This window comes from Penicillium argentinense (genome assembly GCF_028826775.1).
Source record: "Penicillium argentinense strain IBT 30761 chromosome Unknown utg000009l_segment0_segment0, whole genome shotgun sequence".
Classification (NCBI taxonomy): domain Eukaryota; kingdom Fungi; phylum Ascomycota; class Eurotiomycetes; order Eurotiales; family Aspergillaceae; genus Penicillium; species Penicillium argentinense.
Genome location: NW_026622668.1, coordinates 4,819,790 through 4,834,029, shown reverse-complemented (window position 1 = coordinate 4,834,029; position 14,240 = coordinate 4,819,790). Strand labels below are relative to the sequence as shown.

The 14,240-nt window shown below is 49.0% G+C and overlaps 6 protein-coding genes across 6 annotated transcripts; 3 read left to right on the top strand and 3 right to left on the bottom strand.

Annotated features, from left to right (window-relative positions):
• Positions 1 to 146: 146 nt before the first annotated feature.
• On the top strand, positions 147 to 3,815 carry N7532_009386 (uncharacterized protein; the record flags this gene model as incomplete). The annotated part of the gene is made up of 1 exon (XM_056621877.1): positions 147 to 3,815. One exon carries the CDS (start codon positions 147 to 149, stop codon positions 3,813 to 3,815), a length of 3,669 nt encoding a protein of 1,222 aa, XP_056472683.1.
• Positions 3,816 to 5,796: 1,981 nt separating this feature from the next.
• N7532_009385 (aminoglycoside phosphotransferase family protein) lies at positions 5,797 to 6,598 on the top strand (the record flags this gene model as incomplete). Its single annotated transcript, XM_056621876.1, is given in 3 exon segments — positions 5,797 to 5,904; positions 5,953 to 6,398; positions 6,412 to 6,598. The coding sequence occupies 3 exon segments, from the start codon at positions 5,797 to 5,799 to the stop codon at positions 6,596 to 6,598; spliced, it is 741 nt and encodes a 246-aa protein (XP_056472682.1).
• Positions 6,599 to 6,801: 203 nt separating this feature from the next.
• Positions 6,802 to 7,948, bottom strand: N7532_009384 (class I SAM-dependent methyltransferase; the record flags this gene model as incomplete). The annotated part of the gene is made up of 3 exons (XM_056621875.1): positions 6,802 to 7,323; positions 7,405 to 7,595; positions 7,657 to 7,948. Coding segments are annotated over 3 exons (1,005 nt in total), but the record flags the coding sequence as incomplete, so codon positions are not given.
• A 451-nt stretch (positions 7,949 to 8,399) lies between these two features.
• N7532_009383 (uncharacterized protein) lies at positions 8,400 to 9,854 on the bottom strand (the record flags this gene model as incomplete). The annotated part of the gene is made up of 2 exons (XM_056621874.1): positions 8,400 to 8,705; positions 8,769 to 9,854. 2 exons carry the CDS (start codon positions 9,852 to 9,854, stop codon positions 8,400 to 8,402), a joined length of 1,392 nt encoding a protein of 463 aa, XP_056472680.1.
• Positions 9,855 to 10,195: 341 nt separating this feature from the next.
• On the bottom strand, positions 10,196 to 11,889 carry N7532_009382 (cytochrome P450; the record flags this gene model as incomplete). The annotated part of the gene is made up of 6 exons (XM_056621873.1): positions 10,196 to 10,361; positions 10,419 to 11,046; positions 11,102 to 11,231; positions 11,285 to 11,428; positions 11,479 to 11,509; positions 11,576 to 11,889. 6 exons carry the CDS (start codon positions 11,887 to 11,889, stop codon positions 10,196 to 10,198), a joined length of 1,413 nt encoding a protein of 470 aa, XP_056472679.1.
• Positions 11,890 to 12,762: 873 nt separating this feature from the next.
• On the top strand, positions 12,763 to 14,075 carry N7532_009381 (uncharacterized protein; the record flags this gene model as incomplete). The annotated part of the gene is made up of 2 exons (XM_056621872.1): positions 12,763 to 13,799; positions 13,841 to 14,075. Coding segments are annotated over 2 exons (1,272 nt in total), but the record flags the coding sequence as incomplete, so codon positions are not given.
• Positions 14,076 to 14,240: the final 165 nt, after the last annotated feature.

Here is a 14,240-nt window from a genome sequence, read left to right as displayed (position 1 = left end):
CTGCTATTACTAATGTCCAGAGAATTGTAAATTTCGACGATTTGACTAGTTCTGCCGATTCTGTTGATGGTTTTGATTGTTCTGTTGATTGTTTTGACTGTTCTGACCTCGGTGTGTTGACTGATATTCAGGGCGCAAGGGCAGGCATGGGGGTGCCGACACCGCTGTCTGGCCATGTGCCTATGAACCTGATAGATGTGTCAGCCGGAAGTGTGAGTGATTTGGATGATCACTACCTTCCGCCTGAATGGAAGGTTGTGGATGTTGACGGTCTTAGAAATGTTGGGTTTGGCGATATGCGGGGTGTGCATTATCGTTCAACCACGAAGGATGTTGACTCTTTGCCACCGTGTCATGATCATGGTGATGGGTTTATTCGGCCAAAATCATGGCGTTCTCTTGGTGTTCCGTTGAACACGCTGTATAAGAGAAAGGCAGATAAGGTTTTGCCGATGAATGTGCCATTGAAGGATGGGTCAGTGCCTGAGGGTAGGCCTGATTGGCAGAGGATCTGCTTGGAAAAGTACCACACGCGCTTTCGAGCCCCTGATGTCAGGACTAGGTTTGATAAGTACCTGAAACCTCGAATAGCGGAGTTCGCGCGTGGTGCGAGATTGACGCCAGAGAGAGAAGGTGCTATGATTGTGGGGAAGGATTTGATGCCAGAGGAGAAGGAAATGCTTCGAGAGCTGTTGTTCAAGCGCGAGGGTGCGCTTGCCTGGTCTTGGGAGCATATGGGAAGAGTGCGAGAAGAGGTCTATGGGCCTCAGGTGATTAGGACAGTGGAGCACGAAGCGTGGCAAGAGCCAGGATTCATGGTTCCACGGGCGCTACATAAGACGGTGATCGAGATGCTGGAAGATCGATTGAAGAAGGGCACCTTGGAGCCTTGCCATGGCGCATATCGAAATCCATGGTTCTTGGTGAAAAAGAAGGCTGCGAAGAAGTTCAGATTGGTGATTGCGGCGATGAAATTGAATAGTGTCACTATTCGTGATGCGAATATGCCGCCTAACATTGATGAATTCGCAGAAGATTTCGCAGGGATGCAGCTTTGCTCAGTTGTTGATCTATTTTCAGGATATGATCAGATCACATTGGATGAGCGTTGCCGGGATCTGACAGCAATCATGACGCCACTCGGTCTTCTCCGTGCGACCACTATCCTGCAAGGTGCCGCAAATTCGGTTCCCCAGTGTCAGAGAGTGGTTCAATTCGTGCTTTCAGAGATTTATGGTTCAGTGGTTGAGGCCTATCTTGATGATTTCGGTATCAAGGGGCCAAAGACAGACTATAATGGCGAGATGGCGCTACCAGGCGTTCGGCGCTATGTGCTCGAGCACCTCCAGAATCTTGATCATACTCTGTATCTGCTGGAGTTGGCCGGGATGGTTATTTCGGCCGAAAAATCGCAGTTTGTGATGCAAGGTGTTGCTGTCGTTGGTTGGATATGTGACGCCAGTGGGCGTCGCCCTGATGAAATTAAGGTGGCTAAGTTGGTTGATTGGCCAACGCCAACATGCGTCTCAGAGGTGAGGTCATTCGTTGGCCTCGCTGTTTACTTTCGCGTTGTGATCGCTGGTTTCGCTATGATCATAGCCCCGCTTTATAAACTGATGAAGTCGGGTGCCCATTTCCAATGGGGCAAGGAGCAGCAGCAGTCATTTGATGAGACGAAGCGGATATTGTCGACATTTCCGGTTGTCCTGCCAATTGATTATGAATACGACCCACTAGTCATAGTGGTGGCAGTTGATTCATCAGCCAGTGGATGGGGAAGTGTGATGATGCAAGTGCGGAGTGCTGTTAGGAAGCCAGCACGTTATGAATCAGGCATGTGGTCTGAAACTGAAAGATTTTATGACGCGGGGAAGCGAGAGTGCCGAGGTGTTCTGAAGGCGTTGAAGAAGTTCAGACATTGGCTGTATGGTGTCCATTTCACTCTCGAGATTGATGCGAAGACGTTGGTGGCGCAGTTGAACAGGTCAGCAACGGACCTGCCTGGCGCATTGGTGACTAGCTGGATTGCTTGGATTCGCCTGTTTGATTTCGATGTCCATCATGTTCCTGGCCGGAAACACGGCGCTGCTGATGCTCTTTCAAGACGGCCATATTCTGCTGAGGAGATTGCCGAACAAAAGAACGAAGAGGATGTTGATGAATTTATTTTGGCCGAAATAAGCACCCTCAGGGTGATGATGAATCCAGTGGAGACGTCTATCGGTGGACAATTAATGGACAGTGTTGAGGATGATGTGGGGAACGTTGATGTTCATGTTGGTGAGAAAATGAGGATGAGAATGTTGGATGATTCATATTCAGATGAATCAGAAAAGATTGCGCAGTGGTGCGTTTCGATCAGGAGGCCTAGTGGCATGTCCCCTCGCCAATACAACCACTTCAAGAAGCACGCCAGCAATTTCGTGGTTCAGGGAGAGCACCTTTTCTATAGGGGGAAGGGCCTGAATATGCCACTGCGTCGTGTTCTAGATGGTGAAGATGATCGAAAGCGTGTCGTATCTGAAGCACATGATGGAATGGGGCATAAAGGTCGTGAGGCGACATATGCACTGTTGAAGATTCGATACTGGTGGGAGGGGATGTACACCCAGGTCGCTGAATACGTCCGAGGATGCCCAAATTGCCAGTTTCGGAACCCCATTCGCGTGGAAGAACCGCTACTTCCAAATCGAGTGCAGAATGTGTGGGACCAGGTGTTCATTGACACTGCAGCATTGCCTGACGAAGATGGTTACAGATGCATGGTTCAGGCAAGAGAGGCGTTAAGTGGATGGGTGGAGGCGAAGCCGCTGAAAGGGAAAGCGACCGGCAAGGCAGTTTGTGATTTCATATGGCAGGACATCATTTGCCGCTATGGATGGCCACTTCGTATCGTGATGGATAAGGGCCCTGAGTTTCGTTCGGAAGTGCAGCTTTTTCTGCAGGCTAAGGGCATCAAGAGAGTGGCAATTGCACCCTATAATGCCGGTTCGAATGGTGCCATTGAGCGCAGCATGCGAACATTTAAGGATGCCATCTCGAAGATGACACATGGCTATTCAGCAGAAAATGCTGCTGGAACCACAACAGCTTCCCAGCGTTCACGATCAGTTCGCATTCCCCCACCTTCCTGGCGAGCATGTTTCTATGCTGCGCTATTAGCTGATCGTATGACAGTGTGTGCCACTACTGGTATGACACCATTTCGATTTCTATTTGGAAGGGATGCCATTCTGCCACTTGAGGCAGAAGTGCCTACATGGTCTACATTACCATGGGAGACGATCACAACACGGGAAGATTTGATTAGTCTCCGAGGACGCCAGATCTTACAGCGAGATGCCGATGTGGAAGAGGCCATTCACCGATATGAGAGGATGCGAGAGAACAATAAGGCCTATTTTGATAGCCAGAAAAGTGTCCGATCTTCACCTTTGGAGGTCGGAAACCTGGTGCTCTTACACGACACGCAAATGAAGGAGAATATGACAGCCGTGCAGAAGCTGCGTTATCGGTGGCATGGGCCTTACCGCATACGTGAAGTGCTAGGCAATGGCGCCTATGCATTAGAAGAATTAGATGGAACGCCAATGTTCCATGGATTCTCGGCTGGAGATGGAATGCGACATCGTGCCGTTAATGGCGATCGTTTGAAAAGATTCTGGCTACATCGTGATGCTGGCGTTCGAGAACAGTCATTTCCGCCAGTGACAGTTGAGATGGACAATAGAGGTCTAGATCTCAGCCGACAGCGGCATGCCGATGCTAGCGTTGAAGATGACGTCTCTGGGGACGATGTGAATGATGGAGATTAGCCACACTCGTGGGTGTGCTGGTTGAGGTTGCTAGTGTTGCTAGTGTTCTTTCTTTTCCATTGTCTTGTCTATTTCTGTTGATTTGATGTTTGATGCGATGTTGTTTGGTTTTTCTTTGATGTTTGATATTGCATTTTCTTTGATTTTCAATCTTGGCCGTCCTCGGCCAAGTTCTTGGGTGTGCTGGGGTGTGTCTCTCAGCCACCCTCGGAGGCCTTTGATTCTTTCGTGATTTGCTATTTTGATCGGTTTTCTTTTATGTCTTTCGTTTCGTTGATGCTTTCTTTTCTTTGATTTTCTTCATGTTTTCAGCACTGCCGTGGCAAGTGTTGACTGCCGTGGCAGCTTCTTTGGTGGTTCAACACCTCAAATTATTTCGGCCGAAAAGCGAGTTTAGGGAGTACACTCCTATTTTCATCTTCTCGAGGGTGGACACCCTATCCCGCCTCCACACCTTACAAGGCCCTGCTTTCCTGGTGGTGACCTGCCCACTGATTCTGATTCTGATTCCGAATCTGCTTCTAGTTCTGATGTTAGTCTTTGACGACGACGGCTAGAGAAGCTGATTTCGATGTCGACATTAATCACAAGGATGTCGATGTGGTCATATTGACTCAGAGACGTGGATCTATCTTGATGTGCTATTTGATGGTTGGTGATGCTTGATTTTGATGTTTAATTCCTCGACCGATCTCTGATTCGACCATTCCCCTACTGTCATCTTTTGATACTCGCAGTCATTTGCCTTGCCGCCTTGCCATTCTCGATTGCGTTTTTGATTGACAGTTGTACCCGTTGGGCTGGCCGCCCTAGATTCAGAATTGGTCGTCATTTCGGTTTGTGTTTTGGTTTTGGTGTTGATTTTGATTTTTTTATGTCGTCTGGCTGGGGACAGCCAGAGACTTGGGTGTGCTGGTATGTAGTGGGGAGATCCCCTCCCCTACTACAGGGGTGCCATCCAGACTATGTGACATAGCCGGCAGTATACAGTGGCCGGATAGCTAGTTCTAGAATACACCTTCTTACACCTCCCCGACCTGACCCCTACATTTGGGCTTCTCGCTGTTTCCTGATTGCTACGCGTGTGTTTTGTGGTGGTTTTTCTGCTGAATCGACCCGCACGTCTCAGCGCGTGCAGCCATCGAGCGTTCCCCTCTTCACTAGTTAACTAAATTAGTTAGGAGCGCTTAAGAACAGCAAAATATCTAACATCTAGAGATTAGAGAAAATGACATGGATGTGGTGGTAAGTAAAGAGATGTGATTAAGATTTTAGCACAAATCGGTCAAATTGAGAGGTAAATGACTTCTATATCTATTAAGAACCAGAAGGTGATTGATTGAAATACGCCAAGTCTCTTCAAACTAGCGAACCTCGGTGTCTCCGAAGACTGCAGAAAAATTATCACAGACATAGGCCAATTAGACATCCTCTCATTTGACCCTGAAGAATTGATTGTCGATAATGACTTTTTCGTTGAGGAGAATTGGGTTGTGCGTAGAAAGCAGAGAATCTTGCTACTTCCTCACGATTACCGAGCAACGTGTGCCATTGCAGCCGGTGACACCCTTGTTATGGGGCATGCGTCGGGTAATGTTACCTTCCATCGACTGGAGGCGAATACAAGTGCATGAACCAGGTCCCTAGGGGAGGGAGTTGGAGTCGATTGTTAACTTGTTTATTCAACGATTTTACAAGTTCGAAAATCTTCATTCGTTGTCAGACAAAACCTTCTTAAGAGCCTCTTGGATGAATTCATTATTGAGGTATGCCAATTCCTTCGAGCACGAAAAAGCCTTACTATCTGTCGGTTCCTTTCCATATTGCCTTTTAAGCTCGAATTTTTTTTTTTTTCCCCCAATGAACCGCCATTGGGCTTGACATCCTTGACCCTGCCACCGCTTTCCAGGCATAACACCCAGAACTCCTGCCTCACTTCAAAGTCATTTCAAAATTTCCCAGCACTTATCGTTTGTCTCTGATGGCCGCCGAAAATACCTGCTCAGCGTGTAGTTGGTCACCGGAACGCAAGAAACACTGCCATTACAACAGCCACATCAAAATATTCTACGAAGCAAGCGACCGAGGAGTGTGGTCATTGGGCTCACGTCGGATCCTGAAATAAAGATCCGCGAAGTCGTCAAATTTCGAGTACAGGAATTACCAGTTCCTATCGGAAAATACCTCAATACCGACACCTCAGATCGTCGATTTGTGGGAAGAAGACAATGGCTCTTACTTTCTCCTCACCATACGAATCCCCGGCAAACCCCTAAATGAAGCTTGTTTTTCGTTGTCGGAAGCCGAGAAGGAGAATATTGCCAAACAAACTGCCGATTATCTGATGCAGCTCCGTGGGATCCAATTAAGTCAAATGGAAATTCTTGACGGGAAACCTCTGTACAGTGTATTCCTGTTCGGAGGCGAATTTGGAGAGGGAAATGGGCCATTGACATCCGATGACGAGTTATGGAACGAGATATCTCAGTGTTTGTCTGATGTTCCAGAAGAGATCCGTTCCAAACTACGTGCCCAAATGCCAACAGCCACTCTCAACACATTCACCCACGCGACCTTACCAATGTCAACATCATAGTGGAAATGGCAACGTGACAGGGATTCTGGACTGGGAGGCTTCGGGCTTCTACCCTGTTTGGTGGGAGTCTGCGTGCCCATCACTTGCGTACTGTCAAGAAGATAAGGAATGGAAAGCACTCCTACGCAAGCACATGCCCGATCATACTGACGGTCGGAACTTTTGGAGCAACTTCAGGTATCTGTAAAGATATATGAAATTGAATGTGAGTGGTTTGAAGTTTAGTGGTTTGAAGAGTTTCTTGAAAACCATGGGTTGCGTTTACCACCTACGGAGTGAATTTTGAAAGATGTTCGGATATTTTGTCAATTGCACAACTCAGAATGATTCTAGTCAGCAGTATGATGCAGTTGTGTTCAAGACCACGTCTAAATAACAAGCGAAAAAGCCTCAAATCCTCCTAGACACAAATCGAAGCTTATAAGTCTGCACACCGACATGATACTTCGCCATGACCTGATCAACATCAGCCCACTCCTCCTTCCAAGTCTCAACCTGCCACTTCGTGCCCGTTTCTCGCCGAACCTGATCCCAAAGCTTCTTCCAAGTAGAAGAATCATGTCTAAAATGACTCGGTGAGTTCTCCTTATCATCAGGGTCATGAGGGTCCTCGCGACCAGCCTGTCGACCGATGAGCAGAGACCCAGGCTCGGGTCGAAGCAAGGTGATAACTCGCTTGATAGCCTGGACCTGCTGATCCCAGGAGAAAAGGTGGAAAAAAGAAGCTGCGTTGACTATATTGACTGAACCGGTGAGCTTCTTTACGAGATCTGAGTTATCGTCGAAGATATCAGCCATGATGAATTCGGATTTGAGGGTATTTCTGTCGGCGAATAGGTCGTAGCCGATGTCGAAGAAGTCTCGACGCATGTCGGAGGCGTATATATTTTCGGAAGCAACGCCATCAAATACCTTGCATGCATTAGTTCCGCTCTTTGTACTCGATATATCTTTCTGCTCTCTTCTTCCTGATGGGAAGAAAGTGGTACGTACCAGCTGACGAAGCTCTTGCCCAACCGCACATCCGACATCGAGTAATTTCTCACCGGACTTGAGTCGCTGGAGAACCTCGGAATAGACGGGCGATTGAGGAATACTCAAGTCGAGGAAGCGAAATGACCCAATGCAAGGATAGGGGAACTGGTTGGTGTTAGTTCTCACTCTCCGGGTAGGTGCAAATTTGGCTTAGAGTAATCGACAGCGAGTCGAAACCAGCCCATGCGCCATATAGAACCGTTGACTCACAACCGAGAAGGCGCGCTCTCTCTGGGACAAGGATATCAGTTCTGCATGATCCCAGTGCGAAGGCCATGAGGTGACTTACCACATCCATCACATGCTGCAGTACCAGGTCCGACGGGATCTTGCTATACTTCTCCAGAAGAGTCTTCGCCGGCTCCGGGACCTCATCTAGACTGGGCTCGTACCACGGGAGCTCTTTGGGATTCATGCCGTTAGAGAGCATGCTCTGGAGATCGTTCTCGGCTTTCGCCATGACGCAGCCGATAGACGTTGGTGACGGGAGTGTGGACGGGAGGACTGGAGCTGTTGACTAGCAGCCTTGGGTTGATAGTGACTCAGTGTTCAAAGTTATCTGAGAATACGGGGAAAGGTTCATTCCTGTGTTGAAACTCGCATGTCTGCGGAACCGGCAGTCGAGTGCTGACGACGCTCCGTAGCGGGGTGTGGATACCTCGTCGTATATCGACTAGTTCTGCGGGGCCGCAAATTAATCTAGCGCAAAAGAGCAATGTTAGTAATTTTTTACCAACTAGGAGAACCACTTGTTTTCCGGCAGACGCGGGATGGTTAATTGGAAAAGCCACAATGTAAAATGCAGTTCGCTTTGAAAGCGACCGTGGTCGATTTTATTTAATCATTATCGACGGGGGTATAAAGTACAGAGAAAGCAAAAGAGTCATCATATCGTACAGCCAATATGGCAAGGCCAAGGGTCGTTGAAAGACGTCATGCAGTTGAGCCAAGGTTTACTGCGGCGTATCTCCGCCATCCAGATGCGACTTATTCCTCGGAGCCGATGTAGCAGCTGAAAGATCTATGGAGTCAGATCGAGGCGACGCACCCGCGACGCCTGGAGATCCTGCCGTCGTCGACGATGTTGGTTGTGGGAATGGCGGGAATGGCTCGGTTTGGTCACCCAACGACCGGCGAGCCGAGGACTCGCTTGTTTCTCTAGGACGACGTTTGGGAATGTATACTTCGTAAACTTGCGCATCAGGGGGACTTGCAATAATCCCAGATGCTTGCTCTGGGGGATAAGAGGTCGGGGCAGACTAAGAGGGAAGCGATTTAGGAACCGAGTAATTCACCACATCATGGCATGGGAAACAACATACCGGATCTGTATCACTCGGCTCTAGACCACGTTTTAAAGCCAGCTCATGGGCAGCCGAGCGTTTTCGCTCGATTGCTGCCTCTTCTTCCAACCTGGCCCGTTCCTCCTCCATTTTGATATCAGCCATGGAAAGCGTGTCAACATTGTGAGTAACGCCAGGTTCTGGGCTCATCCGTGATCTCGTCGATGATCGTTGTTTCTTGATCTTCTTTGACTGTCTTGAAGATGCATCCGCAAGGCTAGACGTTCCGGACGCCGATCTGAACATCTCCGATTTTATACCAGACTGATCATCCGATTCCAGACCGGTTCCCCGACGGCCAAAGGCAAGTGCGAATTCATCGTCCAGCGGAACCGCATCTTCCTCGTCGTCACTTGGAAATAGATCGCCGCGAGAACTCAGGGAGTTTGATGTTCCTTTCGACGACTGTGTTAAACTTCGGTTCCTCCCATGATCGGCGTAAGATACCCGGCCCCCACCATCGTCTGTAGCTTCCATCAAAGGCTCGTTCTCATCTTGATTATACCGCCTCAGACTACCAGGGTGTTCTTGCAAGTCCGCCGCTGACGGTCGATACTTTACACCCTTTGCGCCAAATCTCCAGGGGAACCGTTCAAGAAACCCGATCAATGACGAACTCGGAATTACTGTCGGGTCGCTGTGATTATCAGGAATATGCACTGCACTCCTGCGCCTTGTGTGACGTGTCCCATAGCTCATGCGTCTAGGGCGACGCGGCTGCTCAGCACCTCCCCTCGTCAGACCGCTACCAGCCAGCAACCGGTCAAGCTCACCCGTGCCCCAACCCAGCAGTGTTTCGTCGGCTTCCTCATTATCCCAATCATCGTAGAAATCAAAGTTTGCTTCGGCACGCCCGCGCCGCCGACGTCTGAGATGATCTTCTCGGCTCGGAAGGCACGGATCTGTACATGCTTGCACGCAAGTCCCGACCGCGGCTAAGCAGGGGGTGAGGTAGTTCTGCGAAAAGGTGTAGAGCCCTTCCTGGGCGGTCTCGTTCGCGGTCTCGAGGTTGTGGGAGAGCTGATTGATCCTCTGCCGGAAGCGCGGATCGCGCGGTCGCATCATTTTGCAACGCGTCAAAGATGAGCAGGTATCGAATCGGGGATAGCGACGATCACTTCATCGCCGCGTCGTCTGGTGAAGTTGACGACGGAGCATCGGGGAATGCGACGATGTCATTCGGTTAGTCAGCAGACACGTGAAACCGGGGTAAGTGGGTGCTTCCGAAAGGGGAATAGTGGCATTATGGCCTCAGCGTTCAGGCAGACTTTCGAAGGACAACTGATGGTAAAGTCATAAGGCAATGGATGTAAAATTTTATTTTTCAATTCTTTTCTAGCAAAAAGAGTAATTGTATCATCAAGCACTACTTGAAATAAGAACATGTGAATGCAAGGGCGCGAAGATTAGTGTGTCACTTCTCGGAAAGTAAGGAGGCACTTCTGATCCTTCGGTCGTGAAGCGATAATCTGATCGTCGATGGACATATCACTCTTCATTTCAAGCGCCACCTCAGTCTCAAATCTTCCATAAATTCTTCGAAGGAGCGTCTTCATCTCGACCAGAGCAAGACTAGAATTAATTAGTATCATCGACACATTTTTTTTTTTGGATTATGAAGACACTCACTTTTTCCCGATACATCCTCTTCCGCCCGCAGCAAATGCAAAGAAAAGTCTGTTTCTCTCCAACTCGCCATCCTTCTCAAGCCATCTTTCGGGAATGAATTTGGACGGACTAGGAAATACAGTGTCGTCCATCAGATGCATCGAATACGCTTGGCAACTGACGATCGAGCTTCCCGGTAGCTGATAGCCGCTGATGGTCCGGCCCTCTCGAGGCACATATCTGGGAAGGCTCATCGGAATGGGCGGGAAGAGCCTCAATCCTTCCTTGATTACTGCATCCATGTACGGCAAGTCATCAAGCCTAGCACCAGGGTTCTGCATGATTTCCTGCCGGAGACATTGTTGGATTTCCTGCGATCGCGGAAGTGAAAGCTCATACATGAGGAAGCAAAGGGCATCTCCTGTTGTGTCAATACCAGCTGCCAAGTGATCCATGCACTCCGCAGCCATCTGCACCTTTTCGAGATTCTCGGACTTGCTTCGTAGTTTGTATAGTAAAGAAGAGTCTTCGGTCTTGGAGTGGGATACCCTATCCAGGACGAACTTGTGCGATAGGGACATCATGGGCTTCGGAGTGAAGCAATACCTGATAGATGCCAGGGCGGGCCAATGATGCTGAACTAGTCTGCCTGTAGGAATGTCTCAGCCACTAAGACCTGATGTGTTGATATTAATATTACTTACTCCGGAGCCGGTTGTCGTATGAAAGGTCTTCCATCAGCACATAATCCTCTTTCTCATCGAGGGACTTTGTGCCAGCTGGATTGAATAGGGCATGCGAGGCACAGTCAAGTGCATAACAATGAAGGACGGTCTGAGAAGACACCAATTAGAGTCAAACGCTCCAAACAGCTCAGAGTCCCATACATAAGTGTCCAGATAGCTACCAGTAGATTTGAGGCATTTTTGAACAACCTTTTCCGCATTCTGCTGGATGCCATGCATGATCGAAGACGACATAATATTGGTCATTGCATATCTCTCCGCGAAGAGCTTTCTTCGTTGTGAATGCTTATTTTGTTAGCATTCGTCTTGTCAATCAACTCTATAAAGTGACGTACTTCATTCTTGTTCATCAGTGCGAACATGGGACTGGATATCATCAGTCCCTTGTCTGTGCAAATGCGTGTGGTTGTTCTCTGAATACTCAATACTCACCGTCGACCATACTGTTTGAATAGATTGTAGAATTCCGTCTTGTCGTAGCCGCTACCACCACTCTGGTAGATCTCTTTCATTCCTTCCAGATTCGCAAAAGCGACTTCATTGGGAGCCAGACGGACCACCGGGCCATATGTCTCATGAAGCTTGTGGATCCAGACTCTTCGCTTCCCCTGGAACTCGAAGTACTTCAGCACAAAGCTTGTGAGGTTTGTATACCACGGCCCGGGGACCTTGGTTCGAATAGCTCGGATTGTCACCGAGAGAACATAGGCAAGCCATGCAAACAGAAGTAGGTAAAAAGTGTACATCGTGTCGGGAAGCCTTTGTAAGAGCATGAAGTATCACGAGCGCAGCGAACACCTAGGAACAGGGCGTTCCCATTCTTATACACGTGGGAATGTGGACCGCAGAGTGATGGTAGGCTGGGCATGAAAATGGAGATGGCATTCAAAGACCCATCGATCAACAATCAGACTGTGTATGGTAAGTGAAGGAGATAGCCATGAGGCACGCCGATAACCCAGCAGGCGAATGACCAGTGGGGGCTTTTTCCGAGGAGCAAGCGGCTCCCATGCCGCGCATTCGAAAAGGTGGATGTTGGCGGGCGACTCCGCATGCACAGATAGCGCTAGGCCGAATCTGGGAAGTCGAGGAGACGCAGGAACTGCCGACTACCGATATCGCCAACTCTTCTTCTAACCCCGTCTGGCAGGCCAGAGCGATATTTTTGACGCTGTCAAACATGAGCCTGCGGTCTCTCCGATGCCAAATCTCTTACAAACTCTGGGCCTTGCTTCGTTGCTTAGGCGCATAATTCGCTATCGCCAGATCCTGCTTCGTGGACAAGCGCGGGGTGTGTGGGGCAGTTAGTGCCCTGACTGGTCCTAAAAGCATTCCTTCTTACAATGACTACCATAACCAAGCGATCGTGTCATGGATGTGTTCGATGCAAGCGACGAAGGCAGAAATGCGATGAGCGGAAGCCCAGTTGTGGGCGCTGTTCAGATGCCGGGGAAACATGTGAATACAAACTGACGCTGAAATGGAATGGCCGCGTTCCCCGAAAACCAAAGACCGCTCGGCAAGAGGAGGTACAGGTCTGGAACTCCAATCCACAAGATAGCAGAGGCGAGCTCTCCAGGCACAATACCAGACATCCGCATAATCAAGACTTGAAAAGCCCACGGCTACCAACACTATCTATCCACTTGTCGCAACCTTCGTCAGTCCTGAACTCCACAAGCAGACTGCTTCTTCACCACTTCATCACCGAGGCATCCAAAATCTCAAGCTCTGCCTATATTCGAGATCAAATATGTCGAACCATTTTGCCCATGACCCACCAATCCGAGTCGTTATTGTACGCAACTATGGCATTCTCGTCTCTGCACCGCTACACATTGCTGAACGAACTCCCGAACCGATTTCTACCGGAAGACCTCGTCGCCAGCCTGATCGCCTCTAGCATGCGGTGTCTTCGTCGAGACCTTGAGATACCGGGTTACCCCGTCCAGCCTCTCCTCCATACCATCCGGACGTTATGCCATTGCGAGATATTCTCCGGGCGGGCCAATTCCTCGTGGAGAGTTCATGTGAACGGAGCAGGGGCCATGTTTGCTCAACTTGCATCGAGGAGAGACCTAGATGAATCAGAGTACAGCTTCTGGCTCTGGTCCCGGTGGTTCTGGTCAATACAGGCACTATCGGCTGTTACCGACATCGGTACCCTGTCTGCTCTAACCTCTTCGGAGTCGACGGCCCAAGAATGCAACGAAAGTTACTTTTTCGACACGTACACCGGATACTCCTCGGATCTTAACCCGATGCTAATGGAGATTGGCTCTATGGTGCATCAAGAGGCATCTAGTGAGAGCGGTGATGGTTTTGATATTCCGATAGACGACTTTCAAAGACAGGAAAAAGCCAATATACTTGAATGCTCGATTAAGCGCATGATAGCTCGTGATAAGGATAGGGGGCTCAAACTTCCGGACCACGTTTCCCTGAGCCCAGAGACGACTCGCCAGTTTCAGGCTTCTAATACTGCATACCAATACTCAAGTCTGTTACACCTTTACAAGCGAGTGAAAGGACTTCCCACGTTGAGTCCAGTGGTTCAATGCTGCGTAAGAGCAATTTTGGACTCTGTATCTTCAATTATTCCCGTCACGACACTTTCTCCGTGGATACTGCTTACCACCCCGATTTATACTGCAGGGTAAGTGGAATCCTTGCGAGTGACTTCCCTTGATTATGAAGTGCTGACGACTCGATTCTTAGCTGCGAGGCCATGGGACAAGACAGGCAGCTGGTCAGAGAGCTTCTTCAAGAGCTTTACTTCAACCTTCACATTCGCAACATTCTTAGGGCATTGGAAATACTCGAGCAACGATGGGAAGATCTCGACAACTCCAGTAGTCTTCTTCTGGGTTCCCTCCGGAGTTGTAAGGCTGAAGTGGACAAGGCAGAGGGGCTTGACTTCATACCATACTGAAAGAACAAATAAACGTAAATTTTGAATCACAATTTTGTAGAATGGTTTGAAAATCTAGTCGTAAATCGTCTAATCGTAAGCTTTCCGAGGGGCACAAGCCTCACCCGGGTATAATTTGGCGAGATCTACTACTAGTAGTCGTAGTCTAGTCGCTAGAGCGTCGCG